The sequence below is a fragment of the Lethenteron reissneri genome, chromosome 46, assembly GCF_015708825.2.
Source record: "Lethenteron reissneri isolate LAM-NWPU_2019-01 chromosome 46, ASM1570882v1, whole genome shotgun sequence".
Classification (NCBI taxonomy): Eukaryota; Metazoa; Chordata; class Hyperoartia; order Petromyzontiformes; family Petromyzontidae; genus Lethenteron; species Lethenteron reissneri.
The window spans coordinates 603,258-627,987 of record NC_083824.1 but is presented as its reverse complement, the minus strand read 5'-3'; the positions used below and the strand labels follow the sequence as shown (position 1 = coordinate 627,987).

Sequence of the window (24,730 nt, the reverse complement as noted above, 5' to 3'; positions counted from 1 at the left end):
TAATAAAAGGATCAAACCATGGTGGGCGGTTGCCTTTAATTTTAAATCTAACCAACGGAGCATGTTTGTTAAGAATTTGTAGAAACGTGTACCTGAAGGTCTCCCAAGCCGTAGTCAGGTTGGGGATATCACAGACCTTGTCAATATCCGAGTGAAGCACATCATTAGTAAATGCATGCATGCTGAAGTGTCTCATGGAGTGCTTCTCAACCAATTTAGGGGGGACTTTGGGTCTGGCTGATGATCTCACCCCAAATATGAAGGAGTGATCACTAAGGTTATTACCCAGAACACCAGTCAGTGTGAAATTGTGAGGGGCATTTGTCAATAGGACGTCAAGCAGAGATGACTGTCCCAGATTTTTTAGGTTAGGTCTTGTGGGGACATTAATTAATTGAAATAGGTTAAATTAATCTGCAAAATTTGTGGCCACAGCCGGCGGGTTTAGCCAATTCCAATTCAGATCACCCACTAAAACTATTTCACCTTTAGGGAGGCCCCCAAGAAGCTCTCTCAGTGCAGACACAGCTTCAACATCCTTACCACTAGGTGGTCTATAGCAGCACACTACCAATATCTGTTGATTATTTGGGAGAATTATTCTGAGAGCCAGACCTTCAAAGACATTTTTTTTAACAAGGAGTGAGCTGGTGAACATGCAATAGTATTACGAACATAGATGGCAATTCCACCTCCTTTAGACCCTCGGTCAAGCCGAAAAAGGTTGTAGTTGTCAATCGTAGTCTGCAAGTCATTTACGGCAGGAGTGAGAAATTTTTCTGTAAGGCAAAACATGTTCAGGTCCAGATTTGCCACTTCTAGTTTTAGTTGACTTAATTTAATCACAAGCCCTCTGATGTTGACATGTAGCATACCAACACCTTTTCTGCCAGAAAAATCTACAGAATTATACGAGTTCTTTGCATTTGGGCCAGGATGAAGCTCAATACCTCCCAGAAATAAGAAAACTAGAACTAAGTTTGCACAGGTATTTTCTGTGAAAGGATGAAGAGCGGCGAACCTTGGACGAATAGCAGCAACTCACAGATGGCGATATTTTAAAGAGCAGAATGAATTTCGATTTAAAGCTTTCGTGATTGCAGGGATTCATCTTCTTGGTTCTTTTGGTAAAGTCACGTAGAAGGAAAATAATAAAATAATAAAAATAAAACATAATAAAATAATGATCACGACGTTTCGGCCACAACGCAAGCAGCCGTCCTCAGACGCTGTCTTTCCGACAGACCTGTTCTTCACCTGAGGACGGCTGCTTGTGTTGTGGCCGAAACGTCATGAGAATTATTTTATTATGTTTTATTTTTATTATTTTATTATTTCCCTTCTACGTGACTTTACCGAAAAAACCAAGAAGAAGAGCAGAATAAAGTTTGGAAGGAGTGCTGGTGAAGTAATGGGACAGAGATAGGGGTTAAAAGGATACAATTGCAGTAGAGTTAACTACTCGATGTTCACAAACTGGGAGAGCAAATCGTTAACAAGGTTTTCCCGCTCAAACTAACGGTCAGGGTCTCACAAGCTGTGAGAGCTGACTGTAAACAAGGTTTTCCCGCGCGACCAAATGGTCAGGGTCAGATAGGTTGAATTGGGATCCAAAAGCAGATTGGGAACGACCAATCACAGGGTTCCACAAGGTGGCCGGGGATTGGACAACCCGGCCACGAACAAGTATAAAGCCAGAGCGCTCAGAGCTCTGAGGGGGTTCAACGACACGAAGACCCAAGACGGCGGAAGAAGCCTAGGACCCTGGACCAAGCCCTCCAGCCCTTATAAGGGCTAGGGTTCAGTGTAACCAGTGGTCGGGGAGACATCCCCTAGGTCCAGTCAGAGGACATTGATAGAGCGGGATATTAAGTAGCCTGTAGGGTGCGGAGGCTTGTACGTTCTGAGTGTAACGGGTGAGGGGACCGTATACCCCTCAGTGCATAGGGACTGTGTTCATAAGACGAATAAAAGTGTGTGCTACAAAAGACGTTGAAGAGTCTGTCTGTACAACACTACACAATGATGGAGTGTAGAAGTGTCTATAAGCTATTTCATTAGCAGGTCTAGTGGCAAATTGAGCAACAAGTATGGATGAGAAGGAACGAGGGTTCTTGGTGGTAGAGTTAAGTGTGGCACTAGATATGGCTGGGAGGGACAGCAGTAGGATACACAGTAGGAGAACTGCCATCTTTAAATATCAAGGGTACACATGTTTAATACACAAAGCGAAAAAAAATACTTGTAGGCCGAGCACGAGAAACATCTTGCGAGAAGGCACTTGCCCCAACAGTATGTCAAGGATATACGGGGGATCTTTGCCTTTGTTGTCTAAGAGGCACTTGCCCCAACAGTGTGTCAAGGCTATACGGGGGAATAGCCCTTCTTCACATATGAACCTTATGGCGGACCCCGGGGTACCATAGTACCCCGGCTCTCGCATAATGTCCTGTGATGCAGTCATTTTTAGTCTGTTGATGATCGGCGATGCGGCAATCGAGTCATCTCGACGAGCTGTACACTATGCACCAAGGCCGTAGCCATGGAGTCAACATTGGGAGGGACCAAATCTTCCAGAGGGTCTGGGGACCCCCCCCCCCCCGCCACAGAAAAAAAATCTAAATTTGAAAACCAATTTCCTGCCTAAAATATTAAGAAATTTACTAACACTCTACACTTATTTGGACCATCTTATTTGACAGACAACTATTACAAGTTATTGATAGACAGCCAGTTTGTTGTTTTACCAGTTTTAGTTTTTACTTGCTTTCTTGTTTCACACTTTTGTTATGTATGCTAGGTGTTAGTTACAAACCGCATCTCTCCATAACAAAGGCTCAGTCCTTTGTTATGCAGTCTATTCTTAGTCTTAAGCCTCACCTTACCATATTAATAAAAAGTAGTGCCGTTCCTGGCCCTTCCCCCCTCAACCATTATATATACGGGGTGGTATTTCTTGTGATCTCTCATTTACTTGATACAGCTGTCGTGGCTGTGACGGTTCCACCTGAAGACGGAGGCTTGTGTTGCTTCCGAAACGTCGTGATTTTTTATTTTGTTTTATTTTACTTTTATTAATTTAATTTTTTTACATACGTGACTTTACCGAAAAAACCTAAGAATATAATTAATATAATTAGAGCACTGTGTATGACATTTATAATTAGTGACGCATGGCGTCACTACACGATCGACAGCCACGGTAATCGATTACGTCAAATTAGTTAAATGCGGCACCGTGACGGCATATAACAATACGACGCAAACTTACAGTGACGTCACGCGGCGATGACGTCAATTGTCAGTTTATATCTTGCGGCTGCGGGTAAAGTTGTGTTCAGGTCTGGGTGGGAGCAGTCACGTGTGGTCGGTGACGTCACGCGGACATGGCGGAGGCCGTGTCTCCACAGCGGCGCTTCTTCTGCCACCAGTGCGGATGCGACGTGTGCCCCAATCTCCCGGTTCGCTCTCTTCACACCTCGCACCACTTGACGCAACTGCTCCTCTACGTTCCCTCGACCATAGTCTTTCGAGCACCCCGGCAAACTATGGGCACACACGAGAGACGCGCGCTGGCGGCCTAGCGGGCGCCTCTAGGCCGACACACTGGGCTGTGTGAGTGGAGCTCCTTATAAACAATAACACGCGTAATGTCCAGCGAGCCCATCGGCCGAGTGTCCTGTCAACACGATTATTGTTAAGCAGCGTTTGTTTAAGCAAGCACATTCAGCAACCTGTTTCCACTTTTTGGGTCTCATCAGCAGTTAAGCTTGTCCGACGTAATGATGCTGCTGCTGGATTAACCAGATGTTTTTTTTGTCAGCATAGGCGCTCTCTTCCAGCACTTATCCCAGCATACTGTAAGGATAGACTGCAGTCTGTATCTGTGGATGTGATGTATAAAGCTGTGTGTACGTGTTGTGTAATGTTCACGATGTGTTTATTGGAGCCATAATGCTGCTTATACGAATTATAGTGAATGCGTGGCGTTAATTCTAGCATACACGTGTTTTTTTATTTGCCGCGGTTTGTGAGAGCTTAGATGATTGCAGTAGCTTCCACTGAATCAAATCAATTTTCATCCTCTTCAGATAAACACAATGGTATTTAATTGTCCTTTGGCTTTTCTGCATTCTACGTGGTAAATGTGAGAAAAACAAATTCTGAACTCAGCCTACTTGCCCAAATGTGGCATCTAAATTGGTCGTTTTCCATTTCTATAGTATGACAGTCTTATGGATTTGGAATTAATAAAATTAGTTTTATCCAAATTTTTTTACTCTATTATAATTTACGCATTTTTCCACAGTTGAGTTATTTTACAACTGAATATATTTGGTAAATATCTACTCAAAGTTTGATGTCCACAGTTATTCCTTCTGGTCCTAGAGCTTTCCTGTTATCAAACCTCTTCAGCTGTGACTTAGGTTATTTATATATAAAAGTTGTTCAAACTGTCGTTTAATAATAGAAATGGATCAGCTTCGCTTATACAGAATTGCGTAAATAAAAAAATACAATCGAGCACGAGTCCGATAAAGAAAGACTCAACAAGACTATTCAGTGTCAATGGAAATCATATTTCGAAAATTGGATTTGAGAAATGAAAGGCATAAACGTAAATTGAATAAAAGCAGAAACAATCTCAGATATCCTGACGACAGTCGTTATAAGTTGCCCATTCGGTTCTGAAGGGTTGTACTGCGTAAACATGCCCGTTAAGCTGCTAGCACGCAGAGTTCATTAACACGCGCATCATGGGCGAGCTGTTACGAAACCCAGCTAACTCTTTTGAAATGTCCGTGTAGCTGTAATTAGGCTGTAATTTGCTGAAGTGTCATTTTACCCCGACTTACAAACGCGCAAGCAAAACGCTTTATGATTAACGGCACCGTACCATGAGTACTAATACAACCATTAACACAGTACAATCAGTATTAGTGTGGAAAAGTACACAACAACGCAGGATCATAAGTACTTTTATGCAGCTAATAACACAGTTTATTCAGTGGTGATAAATCCAACAACATAGTCCGATCATTCCTCATGGTGAATGCATAAACCCATCAACGTAGTACAGTATGAACAATACTTGTATTCATATTCTTGGTTCTTTCAATAAAGTCACGTAGAAGGGAAAAAATAAAAAAATAAAATTCTCACCACGTTTCGATTGCAACACAAACAATCATCATCAGGTGTGAAAACCACAGCAATAAAATTAATCCCTGCAGTCACGAAATCTTTAAATCGAAACAATACTTGTGTTGAAAATGACACTACCAACTACGCAGCACGAGCAGTACTCGTACACCCAAAACAAAGTACCATCCGTACTCATACAGTACTTAAAATAGACAATACGTTTTCAGTATCAGGTACCCTCACAGCTGATACTCGATGTAAAATGTATACATTCTTATTTTGGCATGATACAACACAATCAGCATCGCAGTGTCATCAGCCCTGATGCTGAAAATGTCACCACGCAGGCCCTTCAATATTTATGCAGAATATGGCACAACCACCACAATACCTCCTGCAATGCTGTTGACAGCGACACCGCTCGCAACAGACGTGTCAGCACGGATGCAGTGTGACCTCGAAATATGGCGTGGGGGAGGCTTCGAAAACAAAGTGAAAATCTCAACCCCTCTACCAAAGCCCAACAACTGAACAGCGTGCCAAGTAACGCTGACTTTGTTGTCAGCTGCGGGTCCTCCCTGCGTGGATCTTCCCGCTCCAGGCATTCCATTTTATATTGATGTTATTACATGAATGTGTAATACGCATTTATAATATTCAAACCAATATAATTAACATTACAAGCTGTAAATAGTTCTAAATTTGGTGTGGATGGAAAGAACTTGGTGTTGAGTAAGTTGATATACTGGGGCACCCCATGCTTGAATTTCCCCAGTATTTCAAGAACACACTGCATTGAAAAAATACCACGGCTAGAGCAAATGCACGGGAAAACTCAACTGTCCATGTTGGTCTTCACACATCACCCTCGGTACTGCATACTACTGTGCTGTTTTTAATATGGAAGACACATTTTCACAAGTACTGCTACTGCAAATGGAAACACAACAAATCCGCTACCATCAGTACCGATTCTGAAACACAATACACATCCTCAGTGCTGTATTAATAATGCCACATTCGTAATAGCGTCATGGTTGATATTTTTCAGACACCGATTAATTTTTGTTGTATGTGTAGTTGGTCCACCACACTACTATTATAGTTTATTATAATAAACACGACAAAATGATATGGATTGGATGTTATTAAAAAATATATATTGCATGCAAATGTTCATAAATAACATTTACTTAGCGTTGGTGGTTTTGTTTTTATCTAGCATTGCCTATTCATTTTAATTTCAACATCACAGATTCATTCATTCTTGCAACCTTGAATAGTGTGCACGAATTGATTATCGATGATTCCCACCGAGTTATATGCACACGTTTTCCTGAAGGCCAATGGAAGCAAAGGCACAGTACGAACAAGACAAATAAGATGTAAAAAAATCGATTCGTGAAACAAATCATGACCCCTGCGTAGTGACAGATGGTATATATTTGCAGAGATAGAGGCTGTTCATTGGTTACATGCCAAGATATTTGTGTATTTTCTCACAGTAAGAGCCCCCCCCCCCCCTTCATAATATATTTTACCTATTTCTACCTCTGTATTGTCCCTGGGTTTCCTTGTAGCTAAGAGGTGTTCTCATACATTTCTGGAAAAAAATATCATACCAGATAATTTCACATTCCGTGGAATTGATTCCTTTGTGTGAGGAAAAATGCAATGTACATTCCATACAACTCCACAGCTGAAATGAAGACTTCTTAAGCTGACCATACTTCATCCTCCTAATGGACCAAATGTAAACATTTTCCTGCAGATTACTCAATTGTAATATTGAAAGTAATCATTGCCCCCTGCTGCAAATATTTGCCAGGACCTTCCTGAAAAACAGTCACGAGCTCAAGTGAGGCATTCCTGGGTTAACAAGCAGAAATCTATATATATAAAATCGTTCATGTCTGTCTGTGTGTGTGTGTGTGTATTTCGGCCCATACGCACTTTCATTGGACGGCGGTTGCCCCTGCCAACGGCTAGCCACGCCTTCGCCACTTTCATAAGCTCCGTATTTAATTAAATAATAGCCATTACACAGTATTGTTGGAGCGCTAGGGGGGGGGGGGAAGGAACGCCACCCGTACCCTGCCTCTTCCAAGCCGACAATTTTAGGCGAGGCCGCAGGCTTTGCACGCTACTAGGCCTCGACACCCACCACGCCACTCTGAGGTAAATTCATCAAAGTTTTTCCTACTCTTCACTACACCCCCACCACAATGTGTGCTATTAATATTACTTTTAAACCCAACGCGCCAACAATCGATTACTTTAATGTTCACTGTACAAATACTCATTAAGCTGGCTGAGCGTACTGCCAGTCTATCATGTACACTGTAGCCTGCTTATTAAGCTCGGTGAGCGTACTGCCACTCTATCATGTACACTCTAGCCTGCTTATGAAGCTGACTGCGTGTACTGGCAGTCTATAATGTGGACTGTAGCCTGGTTATTATAATCGATTCTTTATATGTTCTTTGTACAAACAGTCATTAAGCTGCTTGAGCGACCCCAGTTCGATTCCAACTCACGCCCACCACCGCTGACGATTATTTGAAACGGACCTGGCCCTCCCCTAGGTCCACTCAGCCTCAAAAGCGTAACTGCTGTCGTGTGTGAACATCGTCACTGGGGAGACAAAGGCGGCGGGGCATCGTGGATCCAAGTCCCGGGCGAAGCCGGGTCATGTGTATGTGTGTTTGTGTTTATGTGTATGTCTGTGTGTCTCTATGTATGTGTGTATGTATGTGTTTGTGTGTATGTGTGTGTGTATGTATGTGGGTTTTTTTATGTCTTTATGTGTATGTCTGCGTGTCTCTATGTATGTGTGTATGTACGTGTGTGCATGTGTTTGTGTGTATGTATGTGTGTGTCTATGTATGTGTGTGTATGTGTTTTTGTGTATGTATGTGTGTGTATGTATGTGTGTTATGTGTCTGTCTGTGTCTGCATGTATGTGTGTGTGTATTGTGTATGTGTTTGTGTGCATGTATGTGTGTGTTTGTGTGTATGTGTATGTCTGTGTGTATGTATGTGTGTGTGTGTGTATGTGTTTGTGTGTATGTGTGTGTATGTGTTTGTATGTGTTTGTGTGTTTACGCTCGCATTACACAAATGTGTTGCTGGTCTAAGGCGTTCCTCGCACAGCATTGCCGCTTTATTTTTTCAGTCGTTTACTGCCTTACGCACCCTGAAAGTCGTGTGTGTCTGCAGCAAGCGCGTGTATGTGTACCTATGGACGCGCGCGCGTGTGTTGTGTAGGGGGAACGGTAGTGTAGTGCTTAGCGTGCTGTCTGTGTCTGTGTGTGTGTGTCTGTCTGTGTGTGTCTGCGTGTGTCTGTGTGTGTGTCTGTGTGTGTGCGTGTGTGGTGTGTGGGGAGCGGTAGTGTAGTGCTTAGCGTGCTGTCTGTGTGTCTGTGTGTGTGTGTGTCTGTCTGTGTCTGTCTGTGTGTGTCTGCGTGTGTCTGTGTGTGTGTCTGTGCGTGTGTGGTGTGTGAGGAGCGGTGGGTGTAGTGCTTAACGCTACGCTGCGCTACCAACCCGGCGAACCGAGTTCGATTCCCGCTCACGGCCACCACCGGTGACGATTATTTGAACCTCCCCTAGGTCGACTAAGCCTCAAACGAGTAACTGGTGTTGCGTATTAACATCGGCACTGGGGAGACAAAGGCGGCCGGGCGTGGTGGATCCAAGTCCCGGGCGAAGCCGGGTCATGTGTATGTGTGTATGTGTTTATGTGTATGTCTGTGTGTCTGTATGCATGTGTGTATGTATGTGTGTGCATGTGTTTGTGTGTATGTATGTGTGTGTATGTATGTGTGTTATGTGTCTGTCTGTGTGTCTGCATGTATGTGTGTGTGTATTGTGTATGTGTTCGTGTGTGTTTGTGTGTTTACGCTCGCATTACACAAATGTGTAATGCGGGTCTAAGGCGTTCCTTACACAGCATTGCCGCTTTATTATTTCAGTCGTTTACTGCCGTACGCACCCTGAAAGTCGTGTGTGTCTGCAGCAAGCGCGTGTATGTGTACCTATGGACGCGCGCGCGTGTGTTGTGTAGCGGGAACGGTAGTGTAGTGCTTAGCGTGCTGTCTGTGTGTGTGTGTCTGTGTGTGTGTCTGTGTGTGTGTCTGTGTGTGTGCGTGTGTGGTGTGTGAGGAGCGGTGGGTGTAGTGCTTAACGCTACGCTGCGCTACCAACACGGCAAACCCAGTTCGATTCCCGCTCACGGCCACCACCGGTGACGATTATTTGAACCTCCCCTAGGTCGACTCTGCCTCAAACGAGTAACTGCTGTAGCGTATTAACATCGCCACTGGGGAGACAAAGGCGGCCGGCCGTGGTAGATACAAGTCCCGGGCGAAGCCGGGTAGTACAGCTAGTAATACTACAAAATAATGTTGGTCAGGATGGGTTGGTGAAGGTGGAGAGCATAGATATTGGAGCACAGAGTACAGCAATTTATTTTCCTTCACTTCCCTCTGCTATGGGGTTAAATTGGCAAAAGTCTTCAATACATTTTTTATGCACATAGTCGCAGTTTGTAATTTTGTCAACAAAATGTAGGATGCAGACTGTATTTTGGTATGCTGTCTTTGCTGCATCACAGACATTTACCCAAGTGAAATGATTACCGTATGAATTTCGATTTAAAGCTTTCGTGACTGCAGGGATTCATCTTCTTGGTTCTTTCGGTAAAGTCACGTAGAAGGGAAGTAATAAAATAATAAAAATAAAACATAAAATAATTCTCACGACGTTTCGGCCACAACGCAAGCAGCCGTCCTCAGGTGAAAACCAGGTCTGTCGAGGCGACAGCGTCTGAATGAAACAGCACACGTGCTTGGAGCATATATGTAAGCTGGATTGGAAGGGGGGGAAAGGGCGCCTTGACAAAATAATTTGCATATCAAGAGGAATTTAGCATATTTATGGGAAATGCAGTGCAGGTATGTGATTAGTACTACTTATGCCCGTGCATAATGCAGGATTTGCAGCATCAAAGGGAGGGGATATGGGAAATGCAGGTATGTGATTAGTACTACTTATGCCCATGCATTATGCAGGATTAGCAGCATCAAAGGAAGGGGATATGGGAAATGCAGGTATGTGATTAGTACTACTTATGCCCGTGCATTATGCAGGATTAGCAGCATCAAAGGGAGGGGAAGAAGTGTTAATAGTATGTAGCTGCAGTAACTAAAACCACCACGTAAACAACTAAAGTATAAACTAACATAGTATCATCAGTATAGAGTATATTTAGTATACTGATGATACTATGTTAGTCGATGGGCTTTAGCCGAGTGAATTCATTAAACAGCCAAATGCAGGGCTCTTATGAGTAAGTAGCTGAAGACTTTTAGTTGTGCCTTTCTGGGTAACTTGTGTGCTTGTTAATGGCCATTAGGGGTTAAATTTCATTCTTTGGTTTGTGGCAGAACGAACTGGATTTTAATGGATGGGCAGGTCTTGCTTAAAACTGGAACTTGGTTTTTCCCCTTTTGCTGCAGTTAAGTTTAAGATCTTGAGTTGATCGCAGCCGGTGCTATTAATGTCACCACGTATCACTATTGCTTCCTCCTTTCTGCTAGATTTCGCACCTTCATGGAGTATTAGGCAAAGGTTACCCGAATGCACAGTCAGTTTAAGCAGACCTACACGTAAAGGGCAGTGAGTGTTTCGCACGTTAATCTTTATGTTGCAGAGTAACCATTTCAAACCGTTTGATGCATCAAAGCCACATTAAAATGCTAATTGGACACTAAATCAAGATTTCAAGGTTTTTTTACAGCCTTAATTAAAATTAATGTTTAGAAAATGTATTTATCGTGTTGTTTATTGTGTTGTCTCTGACCTATTCACCTAAAATAAGCCTGATCTCACCAGGTTTCAGAAGCAAAGCGGGCTTTAGCCTGCATAGTGCTTGGTTGGTTGCCCACCGTACAAGCCATGGTGTTGTAAGTGGTTGCGGGCATGTGCTACGTCTATGCCCCCCCCCCCGCGTTCATCAACCCGCATTGAACGGCGTCAGCGCGGTGGAGTGTGCACATGACAGGCGAGACAGTCTCGCGTCGCTATCTCATGGCGCAATGAATTGTGCTGGCGGGAGGGAGAAACGGCACCTGTTCACAGCACTGGTCGGAACCGGCTCGCGTTGGTTCGGCAGGTCAACCACGCAAGCTTGTGTTCTGCTCGGGCACAGCTTTGTTAGGCCACAATGGTATGTATGTATGTTGAACTTCTTTCGCACCGTACGTAACCAACCGTGCAATGGGAAGTGCAGGGGAAGGACAATAAACTAAACACAAATCAGTTCCAAACAAATTAGTTTTCAATCTAGATTTAAAGGTGCATAGTAGCTTCCTAATATTGGAAGGAAGAGCGTTTCAGATGGCTGCAGAAGTGCATCTGAAAGCGCGCAATGCAGTGACCATCTTTGATGGAAGATGGCACAACGGGATGTGAGCCCTGCATCTTGAGAGTTGCGAATAAGTGTGGTGTCCCTGACTCTGTGTATGCATGTTTGTGCTGAAGGATTACACATGCCCCCGCTGTGAATCGGGATTCATCGAGGAACTGCTCGCAGAACCCAGGTACTTAACACCCAGCGTGTGGCTGTGCTTTCCCTGAACCCCACGTGTTTGTGTGTGTGTTTTATTTAAGTTTAATTATAGACGTTGCATGTTTGCATGTACAGCCGCTGCCGGAAGAATACCGTGTAGGTCACGAGGCTTACATAAGTACAGTGGCTAACATCCAATTGTTGAGATTTTCCATTGATAAAGTGATAAAACAGCCTTCAGTTAATTGTTTTAATTTATCAGATCCAAATGGCAATTGTGTTTTGAAGATACTCAACTATGTCCACTCCCATTCTAGTCGCCTTAAACTATGGATGGGCTTGGTGAAGTGCGATTTTGAGTAGTGTAGTCACACTCACTGGCTCGACGACAAGAATTTGTGCATGTTAATAAAAGGGGGGGGGAGTGTTCACCAAGATACGATGGGGCCCCTTGGCCAAACGCACATTCTTCTCTTCATTCACAGTTTGTTCCCGAGTCTCAAAGGTGCAAAGGAGTTCATGAAAATAACTCGTCTAAATGTTGTTCTCTCATATATATTTTTTTGGTCAATGTTGGGACCAGTGTGCAGACCAGCGCACCTAGAAGTCACGATGAAAATCCCTTGACAAGAATTGAGGAGGTAGGTGTGAGCACGTGCATTGCCAAAGGCTCTCTCACTTTTTTTTGTAAAAAGCCTCGCCGAGTCTCATGACCCATCTTCAATTGAGTCCTGCATTTGGGCATTCTTAACAGAAAAGTCATAAAAACAAGATTGCCTGTACACCCTAATCCAGTAACTCACTTGAATATGGATCTTGAGACTTGAGTAAGGCTTTCCTGACTAAACAAAGGGCGTTACTTTTATCATTATTAGTCTTGAAGTACAGTGTCGGGAAGACGGCACTGGCCCGAGAACGGTACATGCTTCTTGCTTATCCCTAGGATTTAAAAGCCTCCGGCAGGAGTGCGATTAACAACGTTCCGTGTTTGTCTCGATGACTTTTTGGGTTTTTGATTTGCACACGACTATAATTCCAATCAATTGTCCTTCACCTCTTTCCTACGCAAGGTCCTCGACCAGATGTTGTTGGAATTCAACCCCCTGACGGGGTTGCGGCTGATGACATTCGGCTCCCCCTCTTCTTCATCCACCTCGTCCTCGGCGTCCCGGCAGCACGCGAGCGGCACGGACGACGCGCATGGGAGCTCGGCGCCAGTATCCTCGTCGTCGTCATCGGACGAGGGCGGGGTTGCGTCGGAAGTGGATGGCGCAGCCATCCATGCGCCGGGGCACCAGCATGCCGGTGCTGGGCTGGGTGCAGGGCAACAGCAGCAGCGAGCGCAGTGGGAGCATTTCCACATTCACACGCACGCGGGGCGTGTGCCGTCCATCGAGGGGTGAGGGCAGTGGGCATTGGTGGCTGTTGCTGGCCGCCACTCGCTGGTAGACTCCAAAAAAAAAAGTGCTTGTCCCTTTACCAAATTTCGATTTAAAGCTTTCGTGACTGCAGGGATTCATCTTATTGGTTCTTTCGGTAAAGTCACGTAGAATGGAAATAATAAAATAATAAAAATAATGTTTTATTTTTATTATTTTATTATTACCTTTACCAAATGTTATCCTGATTGTGTTTTCGCAAGCATTGCAGTAAGAAGCAGATGCCACAGCCACCTCTAACATCCCTTCAAGTAACCTGTGGTCCACACATTAGCAGGCGAGCGCTTTTCTACGCGCTCTGCCACCGAGAGTCATGTTTGTTACACGAGAGCTGGAATTTTTTCAAGTTAAGTCGAGAACCAAATGTTCAAATGTGATTTTTTTTCTGTGCAATCGATGCTTACCAGTCTGAGACCATTAACTAGCTGCAAATGAGAACCTGGTTTAATCACAGGCAGCTGCCTTAATTCAGACCTAGGATCGTTTTAAATCTCATGTAGATGAGCCAATATAAATCAAGCTGTCGTGTAAAGTGGTCCGAAGAAGCGATGGATGGACCGAATAAAGAAGACATAAAGACGGGCAACGCATCCCCTGAAGATGCCCTGGACCGAGCCAAATGGAGAAGACAATGCCGAAAAGCGGACCCTGCGCCACAGCGGGAACAACGCTAGGAAGAAGAAGTGTAAAGTGGTGTTGCTATTTGAGGCTTACCTGTTTGGAAACTGGCCAAGTTGATAAAAGGTCTTGTCAAAGACCTGCGGAGACACAAACCAGAGCAAACATGACTACTTGAAAATATACAAATGAGTTTTGCCCTGCCAGCTATTGCTAATTAAATGCCGAAACTAAACTGTTTTTATTTACAAGGTAAGGCCCACTGAGCTGTCTAGCTCTTTTTCATAAGCGACCTGGCCACAAATGATAGCTCAACGAAGTGGCTTATCATCATGTGGAAATGTATAGCAGCTAAATACTCTAAACACCTATTTCTGAATGCGGAGGGAAAAACAGGAGGACCCAGAGAAAAATGCACACTCCAAATGTACAAGTGTAAGGGTTGGGATTGAATTTCCTGTATACCAGGCAAGGTAGTTAACATCTCACTACCGCAGCACCTCTAATACTTCCAAGGACCAATGCTTGGAAAGTATTACAGAATAAATATGCGTGATTTTTCATGTTTTATTTTGTACTAATCATGATGCCTTTATTTCAGAGTCATCCAGCAGCTGCTTGGCAATTTACTGGGTCATCCGATCACCGGCCAGCCCGGCGCCTCGTGGTAGGAGCACCACTTCTTGACTTTGCTGTGCAGTGATTTGTCTCTTTGTTAATTATTCAAGGTGCTTGTGGGCGGCATAATAATTTTAAGCTAAAATAAGGGGTGCAAGAAATTTGTATTAAATATAAACCGTTTTGCTTCATGTCTTGCAGTTCTGTCGGTGCAAAGGTGTTGACACATCTATTTGTTTATTGCAAAGTTAGTGCATCATGCTTCATGCGAATGGACCGCTGACTTTACCTGGAATAACAGAAAGAGTGGAAAATGAATGGCTTTTCAGATGGCCCGCCTTCCTTTATTAAAATAGGTAACTTGTCAAAGTGTTTACTTCTTATTCTTTGGGTCTTTCGGTAAAGCCACGTAAATATTAAAATAATGAAAATATCACGACGTTTCGATCGCAACACAAGCAATCATCATCAGGTGAAAAAAATATATAGCGGGAGAGCTGCTGAAGCAGGATTTTATATAGGTTTGAGATGGGTTTAGCCCAAGGTTAAGTGGGTGGGGCTAGAGATGGAATTTGCATATACAGTGAGGGGAAAAAAGTATTTGATCCCCTGCTGATTTTGTACGTTTGCCCACTGACAAAGAAATGATCAGTCTATAATTTTAAATGTAGGTTTATTTGAACAGTGAGAGACAGAATAACAACAACAAAATCCAGAAAAACGCATGTCAAACATGTTATAAATTGATTTGCATTTTAATGAGGGAAATAAGTATTTGACCCCTCTGCAAAACATGACATGGTGGCAAAACCCTTGTTGGCAATCACAGAGGTCGGACGTTTCTTGTAGTTGGCCACCAGGTTTGCACACATCTCGGGAGGGATTTTGTCCCACTCCTCTTTGCAGATCTTCTCCAAGTCATTAAGGTTTTGAAGCTGATGTTTGGCAACTCGAACCTTCAGCTCCCTCCACAGATTTTCTATGGGATTAGGATCTGGAGAACTGGCTAGGCCACTCCAGGACCTTAATGTGCTTCTTCTTGAGCCACTCCTTTGTTGCCTTGGCCGTGTGTTTTGGGTCATTGTCATGCTGGAATACCCATCCATGACCCATTTTTAATGCCCTGGCTGAGGGAAGGAGGTTTTCACCCAAGATTTGACGGTACATGGCCCCGTCCATCGTCCCTTTGATGTGGTGAAGTTGTCCTGTCCCCTTAGCAGAAAAACACCCCCAAAGCATAATGTTTCCACCTCCATGTTTGACGGTAGGGATGGTGTTTTTGGGGTCATAGGCAGCATTCCTCCTCCTCCAAACACGGCGAGTTGAGTTGATGCCAAAGAGCTCCATTTTGGTCTCATCTGACCACAACACTTTCACCCAGTTGTCCTCTGAATCATTCAGATGTTCATTGGCAAACTTCAGACAGGCATGTATATGTGCTTTCTTGAGCAGGGGGACCTTGCGGGCGCTGCAGGATTTCAGTCCTTCACGGCATAGTGTGCTACCAACTGTTTTCTTGGTGACTATGGTCCCAGCTGCCTTGAGATCATTGACAAGATCCTACCGTGTAGTTCTGGGCTGATTCCTCACCATCCTCATGATCATTGCAACTCCACGAGGTGAGATCTTGCATGGAGCCCCAGGCCGAGGGAGATTGACAGTTCTTTTGTGTTTCTTCCATTTGTGAATAATCGCACCAACTGTTGTCACCTTCTCACCAAGCTACTTGGCGATGGTCTTGTAGCCCATTCCAGCCTTGTGTAGGTCTACAATCTTGTCCCTGACATCCTTGGAGAGCTCTTTGGTCTTGGCCATGGTGGAGAGTTTGGAATCTGATTGATTGATTGTTTTTGTGAACATGTGTCTTTTATACAGGTAACAAGCTGAGATTAAGAGCACTCTCTTTAAGAGTGTGCTCATAATCTCAGCTCGTTACCATAAATCTTTCTGATTGAGAGGGGGTCAAATACTTATTTCCCTAATTAAAATGCAAATCAATTTATAACATTTTTGACATGCGTTTTTCTGGATTTTTGTTGTTATTCTGTCTCTCACTGTTCAAATAAACCTACCATTAAAATTATAGACTGATCATTTCTTTGTCAGTGGGCAAACGTACAAAATCAGCAGGGGATCAAATACTTTTTTCCCTCACTGTAAATGTAAGATCGGAGAGCTGATATACCTTCATGACGACTCAGCTGTGGAGGTGGCCTTGTTATTGTGAGAGATTAGCATGTCAATGTAAGCGAACCACCGCAACGGTGGCTGTGCTAGTGTTCCACCTCCATGGTGAATTTAATGGCTGGGTGTATGGAATTGATGTGGTTGAAGAATTGGCCCAGCGCTGGTAGACCGTGTGGCCAGATGACGAACATGTTATCTACGTATCTCTTCCACAAGGAAGGACATAGGGTGGATGCCTGGATGGCATCTGTCTCAAATTTTTCCATGAAAACATTGGCTACAACTGGAGATAAAGGCGAACCCATTGGGGAACCTTCAACTTGTTTGTAGAATGTTCCATTCCAGGTGAAGTAAGTGTTGGTGAGGCAGTGTCTAACCAGGGCTGGTACATCAGCATTCAGTCCTTGTTGGACCAAATATTCAATGATTGCAATGGTGTCAGGCACAGGAACTTTGGTAAACAAAGATACTACATCGAAACTGACAAGAAAATCACCTGAAGATAGTGAGATGTCCTTAATTAGAGATACCAAGTGAGCTGAGTTAAGTATAGCTGAGGTGATCTTACCAGTGAATGGTTGTAGGGTCTCAGACAGAAATCGGGCCAGTTTGTAGGTGGGTGAGTTAATGGTGGAGACGATAGGACGGAGTGGTGTACCTTCTTTATGGATTTTTGGTAAGCCATAAAATCTGGGTGGTCTAGCAGCAGATGGCTTTAAGGAAAGCCGCTTGGTTGGTTCGATTAAAGATGTCGAATCAGTGATGATATTGTTGGTTTTCATAACCAGGCGGTTGGTCGGATCTTTATTGATTTTGGTATAGCTGCCATCAAGTAGTTCCTGAATTTTGTTATTGTATGTGGTTTTGTCCATGATGACAGTGGCATTGCCCTTATCAGCTGAGAGGATGACTTTTCATCTCTCTTTTTTAGTTGAGAAAGCTCAAAGCGCTCATCCTTGCTGATGTTGCTCATAGGTGTCTTAGCGTTTTTGAGGACTGCAGCGATTTCCGATCTTGCCACGTCTGCAAGAATGTGTCTCAAACTCTTAAGGGCTAAGTCGACCTGGGCAATGATATCATCAACTGAGATTTGTTTATGGGTGACTGTGAAATTCAACCCTTTAGCTAGAACCGATTTTAGGCTATTTGAAAATGGGCTGTTACTCGGATTAATAACAATCTTGTCATCGTCTAACTTATTAACGTGTCGATCTGGCTTATTTTTGGAAAGGAGGGTGAACTTGGAAATCAGGTCATCTTTGCATTTAGCTGACATTGAGGCGGCTGAAGAGGCTGTCATGTTATCTACATGGTCCCAATCAGATGTAGACATGTTTACTTCTTCCTTCGTTTAAACTCTGTCCACAGCAGCAACTGTGCGTAGGAAAATATCTCAAGTTTAGTCCAGTGTTTTTCATTACAAGCCTCGTGAGCCACTGGCGGCCCCTGGTGGCCTTTAGTATCCCCCTGACGTACAGCCCCCATCAATACACAAATATGAAAACACCCCCTTGCAGGCGGTGTGGCGGCCCTTGCACTGATGATGTCTTATCAGGAAAGTGGCTCGCCTCTGAAAATTAGTGAAGAGCACTTGTTTAATTTGTGGCCATAAGTCAGCTGCATGTATAGAACAAGGTATGACATGTGGTATGGTTTCATTTGTGTTATTTCAACTTTAGATTATAAACAACTAATCTGCGAACATGGGCAGTCAGCGCGAATATATATTCACATATAAAATTTATATTATAATTTATATACACAAAAACAAAGATCTAACATATAGCCTTAACAAACTGAGCAACTGCTGTTAGTGCGCCTTTGGAGGCCGACATGGCACACGAGGGGGTAGGTGGCCAGCACCACGCCCGGGCGACTTTGTCTCCCAAGTGGAAATATTTACACACCATACCAGGTACTCGTTTGAGGCTGAGTCAACTTAGTGGAGGCCCAGGACCGGTTAAGATGATTATCACTGGTGATAGCTGTGAGCAGGACTCGAACTCAGGTGCTCTAGGTTTGTAGCACAGCGTGCTAACAGCTACACAACCGCAGATACCCACCCACAATGATGTGGTGGCATACAGGAGTGCCAGACTAATGCACTGTGAACAGAGCATGTCTACAAACTATGATCAGTATGTAGGACAAAGCAGGCTGTCACACCCTTTTCATCACAATATAAATATTTGATTTCTGTGCAGGGGCTTTCTGCACTCAGATCCTGGTGATTACGCATGGGGCCTGAATGGGCTGGATCGGATCATCACTCAGGTGTGTCTGGTGCCACACCTGTCATCGGCATCTTGTAGATGCGTACCCTGGCCGTGTGTCCCCAGCGCTGCCTGCTATGAGTTTGAAGCGTTTTCAATTGACGAGACAAGCCGAGTAATGTCAGAGTTTTGGAAGTGCACAGTGAAAACTGGGGCGTTTATCCATACCACAGCCGTGCATTTTTAACTGTTTCTCAGCAGGCAGCCACTTTTGAAAATTCTGTGAACTTAGTTCAGTTGGGATTTTTGTAAAAAAAAATCAGAATGAATGGGGCATCGCCCTGCTCTTTATTTGCAATATTTTGTTGATATCTGTAGCTGCAATAATTTGCTCATAATTAAACCCTCACACTTCTGCATTCAGCGCTTCCACATTTTGTACATTGATGTTAGTGCTGAATGGTCTCATGCTGGTCATTGATGCCTAGCCAGTGGTCCCGATGTCGGAGCTCCGAGTAATTTTTGCAGTGTTTTTGACAAATATATTGAGTTTTTTGTTATTTCTGCATGCGTACCACTATCAAGCAGCATCTCCAATAATTTGCTTTAGAGATGTTTTGTCTGATGAACCAATGGTTCTTTCGTCATTTGAGTTGTAAATATGCAGAAGTGAAAAACTACATTTAATATGATATTTTAAATGTGAAACCATTCATTGGTGTCTTAGTTGAGGCTATCAACTCACCAAACTTGAGAATCCAGTATAAGCAGAGGTAATGCCGAAGCCACTTTGTTTTGTGTCCTTCCCTCACACCTCCGATAAGCACAGTGGGACAGAAGTTGAACATATATACATACATCGACTCGCACAGTGACTCGTGGACTCAAGCTATATATACATACATATACTCTGCCACCTTTTGTTTTCCTGTGTAATGTTGGGTTCTGCCTGTGGCAGCTGCTGGAACAGCTGGACACATCAGGACCCCCACCAGCTGACCGAGCCAGGATCCACACGCTGCCCAACATCACCATCACGCAGCAACACGTCGGTGCGTACCAATAATGGTATCCAGTACACCAACCCCCCCGCCCCCACCACCATCAAAGGGCAACCGGCCATGTGCCAGGCAACCACCCTCGTAGGCTGAACAGAGGCTAAGTGAGGAAGTGGTCAATGCGACGTAAACTGTGAGTGAAAGCGGAACTTCAGAATCAAAATCTTTATTCATCCCGAAGACATCTAATGAGTGATGAAGCTCTTTTTCACAGATTTCCAGTCGGAGTAGGGTCAGAATGTTAAAACAACAAACAATACAAAGAAACTAAGAATGCAAAGTATAGGTAAGCAAATCACAAAAAAATAAGTAAACAAATACTTTATTTATTTTACTGGTGAGCTATTAGTTCCTTTTTTAGAAGCAACCTGGCCACAAATGAAAGCTGAATGAAGTGGCTTATGTAGAAATTTACAGACGGGACACGCAGAAAGTAGTCTGTAAGCCGGTAATGTGACAAGCCACCATGTTTAAACATTGCGGGTGAATTGACATGGTAAAAAGAAATATACACAATGCACAAACATGCCCTGTAGAGAAATACGCCCTGGCTTCTAAGTGTCAGTACAGAACATCGGCATGGCTTGTGAGTGGCAGTATAGAAAAATTCCATTGGTTGAAAGTATTCGTACATAAGGATGAGACTGCTGGTAAGTAATTGTGCGCCGCCTGTCCAGACGCGGGTCTGGAGTGCTCCGTCTGCAGGGAGGACTTTGCGGAAACTGAGGTGGTACGGCAGCTGCCCTGCAAGCACATGTACCACAATGACTGCATCGTGCCCTGGCTAGAGCTGGTGAGTCCGCAACGCTGTGGAGGTGTTCAGCCCTTGCACAGTGTGACGATCTGCCATTTAAAATGCTATAATTTCGGCGGCCTACAGCTGCCTTATTCTAGCTCCTGTGGAGGGTTTCTTAGTGCCTCGCCCGTTGCCCCCACTTATGTCCTCTTCTTTCCCCCCCTCCCAGTGTGTGCAGATACTACTGACTATTGTATGTGGGGTGTGTAGGCATATATGCCGACACAATAAAAACATTTTGGGTGGGGGGGGGGTGAAACTTTTTTTTTGGCAAGGTGGGGGGGGTTTGACAATTTTTGGAAACCTGTTGGAGAAACTTTTTATCCCCACACCTAGGGGGGTCCACTTTCTATAATGTTAGATTCACGCCTTCTAAAAGGCTCTTATAATTTAGTTGGTGGACAAACGGAACGCCGGGCTTTTAGAATAAGAAGCTGTGTACTAAATGAATGCTTCGATCATCTCGCATAAGGTGGTACTCCTCTCAGGCTTGCCCTCTCTGTTGAGCGTGGATGGCGCTTTTACATTTTTGCAGCGTGATTGAATCTATGTTGGACTTCTTTTGCACTGTACATAACCAACCGTGCTAATCGTGCTTGCACGGTAGTGTTGGCATTTCCCAAAATTCCGCACGGTCTAAAAACTCCTTGCGCATCGGTGGCGGGCGAAATAGGACACTGAACTGACGCGTGTGTTGTTTCCACCGTGTTGCCCCCACACCGCCCCGACCCCCACCAGCATGACACGTGCCCCGTGTGCCGGAAGAGCCTGAATGGTGAGAACACGGCCACGAACCAGCATGCTTTTGCCGGCGCCACATTCGGCGCGCCCGGCCCACCTGGAGGACCCGGGACGAGTCGCCATGAGCAGTAGGACCTGGCCCGGAATCTTCCCAGACAGGAGGTCCCCGCCCACCCCCATTGCCCCTCTGTCCTCGCTCCCTCATCCTCCAATGCCCTCCTCTCCCCCTTCCTGGTGTGAATCAGTGAGGTATGTGTACGTATGTTTGTTGGACTTCTTTCGCACCATACGTAGCCAACCATGCTAATCGGAGGTGCAGGGGAAGGACAACAAACTAAAACACAAAAAGCAGTTTCTAAAAAAATTAGTTTTCAATTTAGATTTAGGAGGTTATAGCTCCAGTGGCTTTCGGTGACAATCTTTGTACGATAGCCAAAAGCCGCTGCGAGGTGGAGTTGTCTTGCTAGAGCAAGGGGAGTGGAATTACTGTCAGCAGTTCAGCTCCTGGTTTACTTTTATAGTTGAATTAAGAGAAATGGATAAGACTAATTCTCATATGAAACATTTTATTTATTATTGTTAATAATAATCGGGTACCAAACGATTGCACAATGCCAAACACGAACCAGAATCTGTATATTGATACGACTTTCGGAACAAGAACGCATACAAAAATACATTTTTTAAGATGACATTTTTTGCGATGAAGTGGTTGACAATAATTCACTGTCATTTCCATCGCAAAGCGATCAAAATGATGGGATATTTTGTTCAAATATATGATTGTTTTTTTTTACTTACTCGCACATCTTAGAAGAGTTTGGCTACTAACACAGGGCACTGGTAGGGTCTCGTGTAGCCCCAGACTAAGAGTTTTGGTTTCCTTCTCAAACCAAGGCAAGTGGGTTCCCATTCATCCCTTCCATTTATAGAATGTGCATGCATTTTTGAAAAGTGTCAACTGGAAGTGGCAGGGAAAATACGTGGCCAGAATTTTTTCCACTTTTGGAAATTGCATTGCCTTTATTAATAGAGAATGGGGTAAAAAAAATCGGCTGGCACCTTTGCTGACGCATAGTCCTGTAGCATTAACATGCAGGTGCTGTTCAACTATGGTCCGGCATCGAACCATAACCGGGTTATTCTCATATGCATATCAAAGGAAAATTCTGGTAGACCATTGGAATCCTGAATGATCCTGGGAACACAAGCGGCAAATATATCTGTGGAAGCCCCCAGTCAATATTTGCTCAGTGGGGGGGTCACTTTCCACTGCTACACTATAGTCTAGAACTCCCTTTCCCCTGCCATCTGTGCAGTCGACTCCCTGCACAGCCCTGTTCAAGGTGAGGTTCAAGACCTTCATTTTTTCCTCTGCCTATGACTGACTGCCTCTATAAAGTTAATGTTCTCCCCTTTTTGTACAGTGTTGAGATGCGGTCACATTTAGACTTTAAATCCACTTTGTATTGTAAAATATATTGTAGTCCCTAAGGATGGCTTGGTGTGTAAAGGATTGTGTGGAACCTGCAGCACTGTGCATCCTTCACCCTGAAACAACAACATGCTTTAATTTCTTCTGTTATCTGCTAAAACCAAAGCTCATGTTCCATTCCATTGAATTTGCTTCTGGCCATTTGTAAGGTACTTACACCAAAACCAGCTTATCTGGCCAGCAATCTCCTACAGTTCTGTTTGCGCAGCACTGCTTGGTAGCATTTCTGGAGATTATAATTAAACAAGTTAATAGTGCAGTTTTCACACATTCGGTTTTCCTTGGGTCCAAGGTCCATCGTCTTAATTTTGTCTGCACTGGCTGCAGTGTAAACTCGCTGACGATGAGAAAAAAACGAGGTGCACCTCAACCTAAAACCGAGGGCGGAGTGGACAAGCTTGTTGCGTGGTGTTTTTATGTTGTATAAGAAAACAACCTGTTCTCTGTTGACGCGTGACTGCTGCTCGTGATTCCACAGCCGCTGGTGTGCATCCCATGGAATTTTGTGAAATTGCCACTGCAGTTTGGGGGGAAAGAAGTGTGGTGCACATGTTCTGTCCTCACCCCAGCACCGTAGCCCACTCAACAGAGTTGCATTGCCCAGTGGCAGAGGCCCGCAATAAATATTCAATTGGGCATCTTACAGGTTTAGGAAAAAGTAAGCCAATGCGAAGCACATTTTTTTAGTTTTTAGTGAATGCTCATGCTTTGCGTAAAGATGGTGTGTTTGAGTGCACAGCGGATCTACGCAATGCTTTTTGGTGAACACATGCGTTGGGTTGCCTGTGTGTTCTTATATTTTGTTCAAGTCAATTCCCGAACACTAGTACTCCGCACAACCCTCAATATAATTGAGCCAGCTCTTTTTTTTATATTTCGAAAAATGTTATTTATGCGCAGCACAACAACTGTAAATGCACCGTTGTGCCCTGAAAAATAATTTTCATCTCTCAAGACACACCTCGGGGGAGACCTACGATAAAACTCTAGTCCATGAGATGTTCCCCCCCCCAACAGTTTCTGGTCACTGTAACTCTGGTGTTGGCAGAGAGGGATCGTGCTCCGCTGGCTCACGGCGCCCACCGTCTTGAGTGCTGTGCGGTCGTGGTGGTCATGTTCCCTTCCTGACTGCATTGCTTCCGGTTCAGACTCTGCCGTGGTTTGATTTGTGTGCGGTGGTCTTCCATCTGCGCCGTCTCATTTGACGGCCATAGGTGACGGAGCCATCCCTCGGATACGGCGAATCGGGACAACCGCCCTGAGCACCGTGCTTAAGGAGCTCCGCGCTTGGGAGTGACGGTGTCGGATGTAATCATTTAAGTTTAATTTGAAGGCGTTGGGGGACCCACACTGGGATTTTCCCTGGACCCTGCTCCTGCATATGGACGACGGCCCTTGTGACAGTGCAGTTGGGTTAGGGAGACAGGCAGCTTTGGATTGAGGGTGGCTCATGCCAAATGCCGCACAGTTTGAAATCCGGTCGTGTGTTTAGTGGGCCTTATTCTATGCTGATGGTCAGATACAGAATCTTTACTGTGTGTGTACATGTACAATCCTTTGATCAAACCACTCGTGGATAACAGTCCCTCCGCACACCGTGCTGGTCATACATGTCAAGTTACCATCTCACCTGCTGGTTAATGCGGGTTGGTGAATGTGCATTTGTCGGCTTGGCTGCAATTTTTTTAAATTTCAGTCAAAATGATGCTCTCGCAATTAGGTTTGATCGTCTGAGATGTATTTACGTGACGCAAACAATTTTTTCACCTTTTCTACAGCACTTTCACAAACACAACTCTGCCAGGTTTACGGTGCTGTTTTTGTCTTGGTTAAAGAAAACTCCCGTGGC

At 44.3% G+C, this 24,730-nt stretch overlaps 1 protein-coding gene across 3 annotated transcripts; it reads left to right on the top strand.

Moving 5' to 3' along the window:
• Positions 1-3,324: 3,324 nt before the first annotated feature.
• On the top strand, positions 3,325-24,667 carry LOC133354109 (E3 ubiquitin-protein ligase RNF126-A-like). 3 transcript variants are annotated; one of them, XM_061570693.1, is made up of 10 exons: positions 3,325-3,461; positions 11,689-11,747; positions 12,300-12,357; positions 12,787-13,115; positions 14,375-14,440; positions 18,783-18,852; positions 19,750-19,843; positions 20,527-20,642; positions 21,384-21,548; positions 24,096-24,667. In XM_061570693.1, exons 1-9 carry the CDS (start codon positions 3,387-3,389, stop codon positions 21,516-21,518), a joined length of 1,002 nt encoding a protein of 333 aa, XP_061426677.1. In that variant the 5' UTR covers positions 3,325-3,386; the 3' UTR covers positions 21,519-21,548; positions 24,096-24,667. The 3 variants fall into 3 exon arrangements, with proteins under 3 accessions (XP_061426677.1, XP_061426678.1, XP_061426676.1); XM_061570694.1 differs by having other exon boundaries at positions 19,762-19,843; positions 21,384-24,667; XM_061570692.1 differs by having other exon boundaries at positions 21,384-24,667.
• The last annotated feature ends 63 nt before the right edge of the window (positions 24,668-24,730 follow it).

Excerpts from the sequence above, each read along its gene's own strand:
- LOC133354109 (XM_061570693.1), top strand. The coding sequence starts at position 3,387 with ATGGCGGAGGCCGTGTCTCCACAGCGGCGCTTCTTCTGCCACCAGTGC. Across the intron at positions 14,441-18,782 it reads GGCCAGCCCGGCGCCTCGTG|GGGCTTTCTGCACTCAGATC; the intron begins GTAGGAGCACCA and ends ATTTCTGTGCAG. Across the intron at positions 18,853-19,749 it reads TGGATCGGATCATCACTCAG|CTGCTGGAACAGCTGGACAC; the intron begins GTGTGTCTGGTG and ends TGCCTGTGGCAG.